The sequence below is a fragment of the Mauremys mutica genome, chromosome 1, assembly GCF_020497125.1.
Source record: "Mauremys mutica isolate MM-2020 ecotype Southern chromosome 1, ASM2049712v1, whole genome shotgun sequence".
Lineage (NCBI taxonomy): Eukaryota > Metazoa > Chordata > Testudines > Geoemydidae > Mauremys > Mauremys mutica.
In genome coordinates this window covers 333582658-333595976 of record NC_059072.1, presented here as the reverse complement: position 1 = coordinate 333595976, position 13319 = coordinate 333582658, and the positions used below count along the sequence as shown (strand labels likewise).

Here is a 13319-nt window from a genome sequence, read left to right as displayed (position 1 = left end):
ACAGCCAGGATTCCAAAATAATGATGTAATCTGGTACAGCAAATCCTCTGTTCCTACTTAAGTTTTTCTAAAGCAAGTAGTAAATGTACCTGTAAGTAATGCCCCTTAGAATAAAAGTATTGTTGATAAACTTTTCCTAGTCATCTTATTTTCAACTGCTTATTTGCTATGTATCTTTGAAATGCCTTGGGCTCTCATCCTGAAAACACTTAAATTATGTGAATAACCCCATTTACTTCTATGGTACAACTCACATGTTCAAAGCTACTGATTTGCATAAGTATTTGCATGATCAGGCTCTTCTGTTGTCACTTGGCAGACACCCAGATTCAAATCTAACCTTGGAACTTTGCTTCCTTGTGGGACTAAAATGAAAATACTGATTTAATTATGTGAATAAGCTATAGAATTATAGAAATGTAGGACTGGAAGGGATCTTGAGAGGTCATCTAACTCAGCCCCTGCTATCAAGGCAGAACTATGTAATAACTACACTATTCCTTACAGGTGTTTGTCTAACCTATTCTTAAAAACCTCCAGTGACTGGCATTCCACAACATCTCTAGGCAATTTGTTCCAGTGCTTAACTACTGTGATAGTTAGGAATTTTTTTCCTAATGTCCAACCTAAACCTCCCTTGCTGCAATGTAAGCCCGTTCCTGTCCTATCCTCAGAAGTACAACCTTTTATATACTTGAGAACTGTTATCAGGTTCCCTCTCAGTCTTCTCTTCTTCAGACTAAACAAACCCTGTTTTTTCAATCTACTCTCATAGGTCATGTTTTCTAGACCTTTAATAATTTTTGTTGCTTTCCTCTGGACTTTCTCCAATTTGTCCACATCTTTCCTTTTCATCCATGGGAAGACTCAGAGAGGTTTATGTTTTACAGGAAGAAGCTCTGTTCCCCATAAATGCAGAATGGTCTAAGTATTAGGCCTTGGCCTGACAGCCAGAATTCTTTGTCCTATTGTTGCAACTGTCACTTATTTGCTGTTCATTATTAGGCATATTTTAAGCATCTTTTTTTTAAAATGTCTGTTTTCCAGAAGATCACTAGGAGTACTGTGAACATTAGTCAATGTATCACTGTAAAACTTTCCTCTGTCATCAGAATACATGCATAAATTGTTTCCAGTGGTGATGGCTTGCATTGCACCATTCACACTCTCTTAGCAGGTCACCTGTGCCCCGGTAGCATCCATTCACAAGACAGCTCACAGGGGTTAGGGTGCAGTCTGTGGCCATTGATGTGGAATCAGTCTGTGTGTCCTCTGTGGTAGTAGACAACTGCTATGCCTACATCTGCTTGCTACATCATTGTACTGTGACACACTTTTGTCCACCATAGAAACTGTTGAGCTCCTCACTATCAAACCAATAGCTGGGAGCACGGGTCATCAGTGAGTATCAGGGTATGTACCGCACACAGGTATGCCTGTTCAGTACACCTCTGGGGCCCCATCCTTCTGCGAGATCCCTTGCAGAATTTGCCTGGGCATGCAAGGACCCAGTTACCTGTTGGTACCACTCAGGAGATACTGCAATGGTCTTGCCAGTGGGTAGGCTATATACCAGCAGGGAGGACATATTAACTCAGCCTTCTTTTCATTGCTAGCTGGTGGCCACTGATGATAGTAATAGAATCACTACATTGTTCAGCATCACTAGATGCTCCATGTAGGTCTGTGTCACTAACCATGTGGTAGCACCAACAGAGGTCATGCTGGAAAGCAATAGTCAACAATGGGGTAACCCAGATTGAGATCAACCACCGATGGTTTTTGACGCACAGAGGCTGAGTCTAAATAGTGGCAGACTGAGCAAGCACAGATTGTAATCCCTTCCTCAGTACTGAGATACTTACACACTTCCTGCGGAAAGGACTGTCACTCGTGCATCGATCTCTTTAGCCACAGCATTACTCATGGAACATAAAACCGTCGTCCATGTCATCTCCACTGATGAAGGGCAGCAACCCTGCCCTGCTTCTTCTCACTAAGTTTCGACCCCTCCTCCAAGCGCGTTCCATCCCCTCTCCTCCCCGGACCTCCTGCACACACAGCTGATCACGGCGGGCGGGTGGCGCTGGGAGAGAGGAGGAGGAGTTGAGTGGTGGGGTAGATAGGAGGATTGCCTGAGGGTGCTAAGCACCCGCTAATTTTTTCCATGGGTGCTCTAGGGCTGAAGCACACGCAGAGTTGGCACCTATGGCCGAGACCCTTGTACCCTCACTCTGTTTGACTTAATTGGGACAGTGTGTGGGTGCAGGATTGTGTGCTAGCAAATCTCATTGTATCAGTACTGCCACCCTTAACAGATCACAAATTATAAGATGGGCCACCAGAACTCCAGAGATTGCCACCCCCTCCCAAACCAAGATTTCAACTTTAGAAGATATTGTGGGGGTTTTGTCTCTCCTAATTTTTGAATCCCCCCTTCCTTTCCCTAGGGTTTGTGTAAGACAATTAGTGTTGCCCACTCTCCCAGTTTTATTGGGAAAATTGATTTTGGGCCCAGCTGCAGGAGCTCTCAGTCCCACGTCAGCCCATCCCGCTCCCATCAATAAATTCTGCCCCAACCCTCCACCCCACCCCTAGCAGTTCAATACCCCCCAGTTCAGCTCCCCATCAGTTCAGCTCCCCTCAGGCTCTGCTTCTCATGGGGTTATTCACCCCATCCTTTCCCAGGAGGCCCCAACAAGTCCTGTTGTATTAATTTAAATGGACCACATGGGACACAGATGCTAACATAACCCAGTCATTATCCAACATTAAACAGTTTTAAACAAGATTCAGGTGTTGGTAAACAGAGACCTGAGCCTGCTTAGTACATAGCTAACACACCATGAAAAATCCTTTCATTAATGTACAAAAAAGAAGTAAAAACAGTTACAGCGTTAGAAATGTAAAGTAGTAAGTAAAGGCTTTTATTTTAACAACGTCCCTTGGTCCCTTTCCCTTTAGCTGCAGAGAAATTGTAGAAGGAAAAACACCCTTCTTTGACAGTCTCTTAGATGGTATCAAAGATTATAATTGTTCTTTTGTGGGGAAAAGAGAATACATTAGTTGAAATGAGCTGTAGCTGTAGTTATTGCTGTTGCTGTTAAAGTCCGATCCTGTTTTTTAGAAAAAAACCCAAGGCGTAAACACACAAAAGGAGAGAGGAAAGAACAGTAAAGCCAGAAGCTGTATTTTTCTGTCTCTGATGCTGACTTTCACTTTCCCCCTCACTGCTGGAAAAACACAGGCACATCACACCATCTTATTAGCCACTCTGAGACCTGGCAAACTCATCTTGGCATCAGGCGGTTTAGGGCATTGATTTAGCTGCCTCTTTCTTGTCACAGACTTACAGCACTGTTGCAAAATATGCAGTCTTGACCAGCTAAGCAAGACTTTTTTTAAATAGAAGGAAAAAGGAGAAAGAGAGGAATGAGAACAAATAAGATAGGGAAGAAAAAAGGACACATTCCATAGACGTGTAGGGGTGGGAGGAACCTAGAGAAGTCACCAAATCTAGCCCACTGCACTGAAGCAAGACCAATTAAACCAAGAGCATCCCTGACAGGTGTTTTTCTAACCTGTTCTTAACAACCTCCAAAGACAGGGGTTCCACAAACTCCCCTGGAAGCCTATTTCAGAGGTGGTGGGGAGACAAAGGGCATGTGTACACTGCCCCACAGTTTGGACTAAGGTGGTATGAATAGCACTGGGTACCGAAGTGCTGGACTGAAACTCCTCTTCCCCATATGGATGCTGCAGGCATGAACTTTAATTTCTCAGGACCTTTAAGTTTGTGCCTGCAGCGTCCACACTGGGAAGTTATAATGCAGTACTTTGGTACCTTATTTCAAGCTGCAGAGCAGTGTAGACATCCCAGGTCTCACATCCCTGGGGATGGATGGGATTAAGCTGATGGAGGTGGCTTTGTTATGTGTCTCCCTCTCTCTGGCCCTGTTGGGTCAGGACACGTCTCAGGATTAGGTGAAGAAGTTCAGGAATCCCAGGAAATGGTGGAAGTGGCAGCAGTGCTCAAGTAGCCAAATTTTCTCCCCTCAAGTCTCTTTTTTAAGGATCCCAAAAGGGAGTGATGGGTGGAATAGCCTGGCCCCTCATTACTTTATCTAGCAATTAGGCCCAACACACCAATTTTGGTTTATTGATTTTCGATCCTCAACTCCTAGTTTACCAGACATGATCTTAATATAGCCCTGGAGTTATACCAGTAAAGACTTTTTGTATGGACTGTTTCAGCTTTTCTGTTTCCCTTTCATATCGTTCCCATCAACATGTGTTGTTATCAGTTATTGTATATCTTATACACTTTCACTTTTCTCAGCTGAGCTCACAGTTAGGCCCAGTATTACAATAGCCCCCTCTTTCCCTTCCAGCTGGGGAGTGGGCAGCTCCAGGAGCAATTCACCCCTTCCCAGGCTGGTGTTGCAGGGAAGGACGAGGAGCAGAAGTGCCATCCTGTCCTCATTTGCTCACAGGAGAGGAGGGGAGAGGAGCCACCCTGTGGGCTCTTTATAGCCCTGCTGTGAGAATGGCTTTGATTTGCTATGGGGAGGAGAAGAGAGAGCTCTTCCTGCAACAGCTTTGACTGGTTATTTTGCCCTAGGAGGCAGGCAAATGGCGCAGCCATCCAGAGGGCACAAATTCTTGACAGGTCTAGAGCTTCTTGCATTATCAGGAAACTGGCTCTGATGATGTCACTGGTGAAAAAAATCACGGACGTTGATAACTTTGTTGTATGAACAGGTTTGAGAGGCTGCCTCTGATCATAGGCTCCATTCTGACAACTGAGATTAATGGAGGTATATGTTTTACTATTACCTAGATCTGTGCTCCGTGGCACTCGTGAGAGTATAATAGATTTGCAATCATTGGGATTTTACAAGAATTTGGACTAACCAATTGACTTCTAGTTTTCATTCATTAAACTTTCCATATTACTTTTGACTTTTACTCCAGACGTCAGTAAAACCCTCCATGTTACAGCAGGGCATTCAACCCATAGGAATGGGACTTGGAGTTTGTTACTACCAACAAGAACTCCAAGGTTGGCAGTTTGATAAAGGCAGAATGAAAGACAGATACTGTTGCAGACAGGACAGCAATAGAAGTAAGGTCAGGGCCGGCTCCAGGCACCAGCGAAGGAAGCAGGTGCCTGAGGCGGCACTCCGTCCATTGTTGGGGCAGCATGTCCGGGTCTGCGGCTCCAATTTGGCGGTGGGTCCTTCAGTCCCTCGCTTCCTCTTCACCGGCACTTCAGCGGCAGCTCAATCGAGTTTTTCTTTTCTTTTTTTTTTTCCCTTCTTTGCCGCTTCGGGCAGCAAAAAAGCTGGAGCCAGCCATGAGTAAGGTCAGAACAAATATAGCATTGGTAACAAAATACTCCATAGTAAATGCTACACATTTTTCTTTTCTTCCCATTATCCCAAGCTACTGCAAGTGCACTTGAACACACAGCCCACCATACCACCAAATGTTGGAAGATTTGGATAAGATAGCACCTAGACTTGAAACCATGACTGGATTTTATAAACACTCCCTGCTTTTTGCTAAACTCTAGTCTCATCAATTTCTTATTCTAGTAGTCTACCTCGGCATGCAGCTGAATTGCAAGAAACAACTGAAGGTCATTTTTAGTACTTTTAGCTTGCTTAAAGGCTGGATTACCAACTGAATCTTTTGGTTGTGAGAAAAAGCTGGTGCTGACTTAGGCCGTTAGTACGGGATGTAAAATAACTTGTATAATGTAAATGACACAACAATAGCATATTGTTTATAGAAGAAATATAGAATCATGGCCTGATCTGAAAAACTCCTGTACATAAATTCCATTGAAGCCATGTGTCTATAGATGGCTTTAAAACAAACATGCAGCTGAAGTAACTATTTGCAGGATCAACCAGTCCCTTTAATTGTTTTGCAGCAGTGGGTTGATATAGACAATGGCATTAAGATACTATGCTACCGTAAGAACCTGAAAGAAATGGAAATTGGGGCTTGTCCATTGCACCTGCTCTGACTTGTTTGCTTCACACATTGTTGAACTATTTTTATCTTGTGTTAGTAGAAATACAAGTATCTGACGTTATATCTTTTGTGTTTTAGATTTTCTACATTAAACTAGCAATAAGCATTTGATTCATTTCGACATATGTAAACACATCTTTATTAAAAAAGATTGAAAGAATAACTACAGTAGAACCTTGGAATTATGAACACCTTGGGAATGGAGGTTATTCAGAACTCTGAAATGTTCATTACTTTGAACAAAACATTGTTTATTATTTCAAAAGTTTACAGCTGAACACTGACAATACAGCTTTGAAACTTTACAATTTCTGAAGAAAAATGCTGTGCTTTTCATTTACTCTTTTAGTAGCTTACGTTTAACACAGTATTGTGCTGTATTTGCCTTTTTTTTTTTTGGTCTCTGCTGCTGCCTGATTGCATACTTTCAGTTCCAAATTTGGTCTGTGGTTGACTGGTCAGTTCGTAACTCTGAGGTTCTACTGTAGCTTTTGTTTGGCCTTTTCCTAATATGGAAAGAACTGAATAAACAAAAAGACACATGGATCTTAATAGAGTGCAATTTCTAGAGAGAATCAACTATATGACATCAACATTTGTCTGACAAAATGGTCAACCAGTGAACAATTCCTGTGATTCTCATCCTTTTTTCATACCCTAAAACCCCCTTTTGGTATATTAGGACCCCTACTCCCAGAATCGTTCTGCTGTCTATCTGCATAACCCTCCTATTTAGAAATATAGAAAGTCATGATGCCCAGGTTTTGTACCCCTCCCTCACCCATTAAAGTAATCCTAAATTATTAATGGATTTATAATGAAGTGCCACAGCAGTTACTATATGGAATTTTAAAAGGGTAGTACCATTAGAATTGAATTTGTTTTTTTTCCCCATCAAAAGTCATAATTTGTCAACACTTGTTTCAATATTACTTCAGATTACCCACTGTTTTCCCTATAAGTAGGACAGGAGGTGATTGTGATAACAGTTGGCAAATGTTAATATTATAGACTCAATGTTACATTAGGTCACTACTGCCAGGGCCACCCAGAGGATTCAGGGGGCCTGGAGCAAAGTGGGAGAGCGGACATAAAAAACGGCGCCACCCGCAGTGGCGCTTGTACTCATCGGGTGACACTCCGAGTCTTTGGCGGCGGTGGGTCCTTCACTTGCTTCGCGTCTTCGGCAGCACTGAAGGACCCGCCGCCAAACAGCCACCAAAGATGTGGAGCGAGTGAAGGACCCGCCGCCAAAGTGCTGCCGAATACCCGGAGTGAGTGAAGGGCCCGCTGCCAAAAGACTAGAACCGCTGCCAGGTGAGTAAAAATTAAAAAGGCGCCTCTAGCCAGGGAAGAGATTCTCGGACAGGGCTCGTGGGGCCCCTGCGGGGCCCAGGGCCTGGGGCAAATTGCCCCACTTGCCCCCCGCTCTGGGCGGCCCTGACTACTGGTGATGTATAAGTGCTTTATTGAACTATACCTGGATCTGTCGCTCTTCTTAAATTTAGATATTTGTTTTTAAAATTTGCCATCATACATCAGTGTTAAGTAAGGGGCTGGTAACGAGCACAGTGGTATTTTATTTCTTAATCCTGTAAAGGAAGTAAGTCATTGTTCTTCTTTCTTTTTCTGCTCTGATTAGTCTCTCTTGTGCATTGGTCACCAGACTCCTCTATCCTATATATATAGTTCTGTATAATCTTTACTCTAAAATGCTGAGAGCTCTATAATAGTAAAGGCAAATTTGTATGGTTTAAGTTCACTTCTTTACCTATGTCAGAGGATCTGACAAATGTCCATTACTGAAAAACAGAAAAAGAAAATTCAACTTTTTTGTACACCTGTCTTAAAACCAGCTTCTATTGTGAGTTGAATCACTTTAATGGTGTTCATTGGGATTATGGACCGGCCCAAACCGCACAGCTCTGTGGGCCTTAATTCACTTAGTGCAGTTTGCCAAAAAGGGACCCCGTGGCCAAAAAGGTGTGGGTTCCAAAAAATGACCAAAGAAGGCAATTTTTTTTCTGTCAACAGCAAGCAGAAATGCCTAAGTGAGGTGTTTCTCAGGTGCACATACAAAACTAGTCCTGGGATAGCTTATTTCTAGTTTGGCAGCCTGCCGTGATAGGAAGGTGATAAGGAGCCAACTGCCAACATGTGTTTCTACAAATATATTAGGCTGGCTTAAACAGCCTACTGCAAAATGCTCTCCCCAAGATCCTCAGATGATTTTGGAAAAATCTTGGAGGAGTTTTATTATGTGAACATTTAAAACTGTAAAACTATGATAGAGGAACCCCTGCTCCTATGTGTTTCATTGTGTGTAATGGGAAATTTTGCCCGCAAATCCTTAGACCAGTAATTGCAAATTAAATTACAGGCACTGGCCCAAATTCAGAGGTGAGTCTAAGAGAATTGGGAGGGAATATAAATTGGTATAAATTACACTGTATTTTACTTCTACTAGCCTGTATTACACTTGCTGAGACTTACATGATCAGACTTATATGATCAGGCACATTATACTCACACCTACTTACTAATTTGAAATTTACACTCCTTCTACACCCCACGTCTAGATTTGGCCCATACAGTCAATGCATACCAATCTCCCTCAGGTCAGTAATACTAATGCTTATATGATAATATTCTCTAAGTAGAGAGAAAGAGAGATACCAAATTCACAGGTGACATGGGAGGAAATGTACATTTTAGATTTCAATATACATACAGGTATGGCAGGACTCACCAGCAGGTGCTTTTACAAATAATTTTACAAGTTCTTTTCCTTACTGTGAGAGTATTTTACAGCCCTGAAATAAAGGATGTGGTGCTACAATCCACAGGGGACAATTTTCTGATTTCCTTGGGGGTGCTCGACCCCACTATGCCCCAGGTCCTGCCCTCAGTCCACCCCATCCTGCTCCGCCTCCTCCCACCCTGCCACTTCCCACCCCCACTCCGCCCCAGCCCGCCTCTCCTTGCCCCATTCTTCCCCTCCCCCGAGCATGCCATGCCCTCACCCCGCCGTGTCCTGCTCCTCCCTCCCCCCGCCACAGCATCTCCTGCCTGACTCTGAACAGCTGATCAGCAGTGGGTGGGAGGTACTGGGGGGGAAGGGGCAAAGTTGATTAGCATTGCCCACCGGTGGGTGCTGAGCACTGGCTATTTTTTTCCGTGGGTGCTCCAGCTCCAGAGTACCCATGGAGTCGGCGTCTATGCTACAATCTATTTTGGGGGAGCTGTTGAAAGCAGCAGGAGAGTTTGCTCTTTGTCTTAATTTCTAAGTAAAGTCAACTCTTGGGGAAGAATTGCTTCCTGGGAACTGTATATAGATGTATATATAACTGTATATAGGTGTATAGAGTGCAAATAGAAGAAGTTACACTAAGAAAATACCCAGTGTCCATGTCACTGATTCCTTATCCAATGGGAAACCGACCTATAAAGCCCCAATATCTGCTGCTAATTTAGTAAATATTCAAGTACCATTGTCTCTGAATTTACTGCAGCGGTGTTTCCTTATCTCTTTTTTTAGTTTTTAAACCCACAACATCTGGAGGAATTTGATGTGGAAAGAACATATACAATGTAGTGTGATGATATAACCTGAGTATATAAGAGCTCTGATAAGGTAACATTTACTAAGAGTTCTGAAACTCGGGCCCCTTGTGTTTCTGCAGAAAGTGTTGATTATGGGCCGGTGTTTGTACAAGAGCCAGATGATGTGATTTTCCCTACTGATTCTGAAGAGAAGAAAGTGTCTCTGAATTGTCAAGCACGAGGAAACCCTGCTCCTATTTACAGGTACAGTGAGTCCATTAGGAATTTTTTGCAGCTTTCAGAATGTTTGGCCAGCGTGCTCTTCTTCTGAACAGCAGCATGTGGATGGGGAACAAAGGAATGGAAAGGCTCAGCAGCTTGTTCCTTGGGCTCTGAGACCAGTGGGGACTCTAAGGAGGCAAGTGGAAAAGGGAACTGGCAGGAATTATAGCCTTACGCCCCCAAAATGTGTCCATCCATGTGGAGGGGTCTCTAGATAATTATCTGACCCACATCATTTTAGTATTTGAACAGTTCAAAATCACCAGTGTGAGATTAGGAAGTGCTATCTCATTTTACAGATGAGGAATTGAGGCACGAGGTACATTAAGTGACATGCCCAAGGTTACACCGGAAGTCTGTGGATGAGCCAGGAACTGAACCCCAATTTTCTGCGTTATAATCCAGTGCCCTGTCCTCTACATCTTCATTTATACATTTAGCAAATGGGTAGGCTCTTGCCTCTAAATTTCCATGTGGACCTCCCTCAGCCATAGAAACACAGAAGGATGAGGTGTGCTGCTATTTGCTCACCCCACTACCATCTGCCCTTTGCAGGGATCAGCTACTGAACTCCACAGATCATGGGCAACACGAGCACTTCCCACAGGCCCCACTGCTACAAGTTAGCGATGGGCACACTCCAGTACTCTGAGCATCTCCCTGGAGTGTCCAACCCCTTTTCAGTATTCACAGATCCAGGCTCCCAGAGAAACTGTACATCCAGTGTACCAGTTCCACCTCAGATCACACTCCACTTAACACACAGTACATAGATATATTTATAGGGAAATAAAGTATACGTTTATTTAACAAAGGATAGAGATTCCAAATAGATGCAAATAGAAGTATTGGAAACAAATGGTTACATATAAGCATTGAAAAGATTCCAAAAGGCTTCATTGTGATATGCTGTTATTTGAAAATGGGACTTTGAAATTTTTAAAAGCACCTTTAAAGGTTTTTAAAAGTAAAGTTTAAGAACTAGCCAACCATTTTTCCCCTTCCCACTCCCTCTCACCCCACAAGCCACCCATTCCTCAACTAGGTGCTGTGTGTTCCTCATGCAGAAACCAGCATAGTTTTTTCATTCTTAACTACCAACATCTGAGTAGCATAAAACTGATAAGTAAAATATTACTATTTCTGTCAGCCTTTAGGCAAAAATAAGATTTTCTTTCACCAGTCAACTAGATTTCCATTTCATTTGACATCTCACCTGAAAATCTGTCTTAACTCTGTAACTGTCTTATTCAACCCCTCAGAATTTGTGAGGTATTTTTATGGTATTGTTTTCTTGAATAAAAAGGAAGAACTAGATTTTTTGTTGTGTAGCGGCTGAAGCTTTCCCTCTATTATTGTGAGACAGTACCAAAAATACTACTACTGCTACAAAACAAACAAACAAACAAATCAGCATCACTGAAACATTCCCTGAAAAAAACAAACATCTTGATGCATTAAAGGAATCCACATTTAGGTTCTTGCATCAGTAATGACCAGAGTGTTTCCTGCAACTGTCATTTTGATCAGGGCTGGCCCTAGACCAAATGGTGCCCCAGACAAGGAGCATCTTTGGTGCCTCCCCCCCATTTGTTAAACTTTTGAGTACTTTATTTTTATTGCATTTTGAGCCCATTTCACGAGTTGGATGCATGATTTACACTCATGATTTATCCCTGTCATATAAAATGATAAATTTGTATGCTAGGATCTGTGAATATATGAGCCCGGCGCCTCCCAAGTCCTGCACCCCAGGTGGTTGCCTGGGTCACCTGCCCCTAAATCCAGCCTTGATTTTTATGATTGTTTGAATGAAAACAGGGTTGTTTATAAGTCATTTATGTAATACAACTGTGTGTGGGGCGGGGGGGAGGGCAGAAATGTGTGTGTCCATTCTCAAAGAGAGCATTGACCAGTGTATAATTATGAGCAAGAAAACCATTTTTGTTACATTTTTTTTAAATGGCACACATTTTTGGTTAATATTTTGCACCTTTCCACTCTGAGCCCCTCCCACATCCCTTCCCACTTCTCTGGGCTCTTCCCGTGGCTCTTTCTTAACAGCTCCCTTTTCCTCCCTCACCCAACAAAGACTTCATTCTTTCCCACCCCTCCTTTCAAAAACTCACCCCCCCCCACTTATTCTATGAACTATTCTTTGTACAATAACCATGCACCACTTGGTGTTTTCTCTCCATTCCATTGTATACTGCTATGCCATCCTCATGTTGTAAAACTCCTTGAAGCAGAAACTTCATATTTGCTTTGCTGTTGATTGCTCTGTAAACTGGTGGTGCTATCGAAATAATATGATAATACATCTGAGCGCTCACTTGGAAGTTCCTGATCTATGACTGCACAAGGTTGTTCTTATGCAAATATATCTTTTTGTGTTGGCAGTATGTGTCAGCAGTAGCACCATACAGCATTAGATACTCCTCCTCCTATAGCTCAACCACCTGCTTCCTGAGAGATTGCACCAGCAGGAACCTTTCACACTGGATGGACCACCGAGCCTGGCTTTCTGTGAGTGGGAAATGCAGACCACAGTCTCTGCAAGTCCACACCAGGATCTGGTTAGAGGCATCCATGGGTTAGGTTGTCTATCTGGATACAGGCACAGGTGGAGGAGACGGGAGAAGCGTTGGCACTGGCGATGCGGCTCTTCCTAACCATAGCGATTATATTACGACTCCCTCACAAACTCCCCTGTTTGCTAGCTTTCCTTGGTTGCTTAGCCTCTGGCTTTTAAGGCCTTCGCTCCCAACACAGTCCTATCCCCTCATTAATCACACAGCGGGAGGGTGATCCACAAGGCTGATTGAGGTTGATCAAAGATGGTCAAGGATGATCCAGGGAACAAAGGCTCAGACAGTCCCCAGACACACAATCCCAATTGACCCAGTAACTGAAATAATCTGAAAGAGAAAGAAAAACAAAAACAGCCAAACAAACTCACTCTCCCCAAGATTAGTACTTGCACCTTGTTCATTCAGCAGGGGGATCTCCTTCTCCCCAACTCAGACTTCCCTGTCCAACTACTAGCTCCTCAAAGCTCCTCTCAGTCCCTGAATATCTCCTCTCCTAGCCAATTTCAGTCTCCTTCCCACACCACAACCCAGATTCCTCATCCCAGTTAATTTCCCCTGTTGCCTTTCCCACAAGTGCCTTCTGCATTTGAATCAAGCAGCTTCTTCCTCTATGGCTCCTGGGCCCACCGGGGTGGATCATTCAAAGCACAGGGGAGACGGACTCCCTGCTTTCAGTTCCAGTACCTGCAGCAGCCCAGACCTGTAAACAGGAGTTTTGTGAGGAGCAAGAGAGGCAGAGACACCAATAAACATTCTATAACAGGGATGGGCAAACTACGGTCCGCGGGCCAGCTCCGGTCCCTCAGGGCTTTGGATCTGGCCCGCGGGATTCCCACCCCCGTGGTGCCATGCCCCCCCCGC

The 13319-nt window shown here is 43.5% G+C and overlaps 1 protein-coding gene across 1 annotated transcript in view; it reads left to right on the top strand.

Annotated features, from left to right (window-relative positions):
• CNTN5 (contactin 5) overlaps nt 1-13319 on the top strand; it is a 1047172-nt gene that overhangs the window by 659102 nt on the left and 374751 nt on the right. The window contains exon 7 of the mRNA XM_045019421.1: nt 9726-9849. Coding sequence (XP_044875356.1) covers nt 9726-9849 — 124 coding nt within the window. The remainder of the gene's footprint in view (nt 1-9725; nt 9850-13319) is intronic.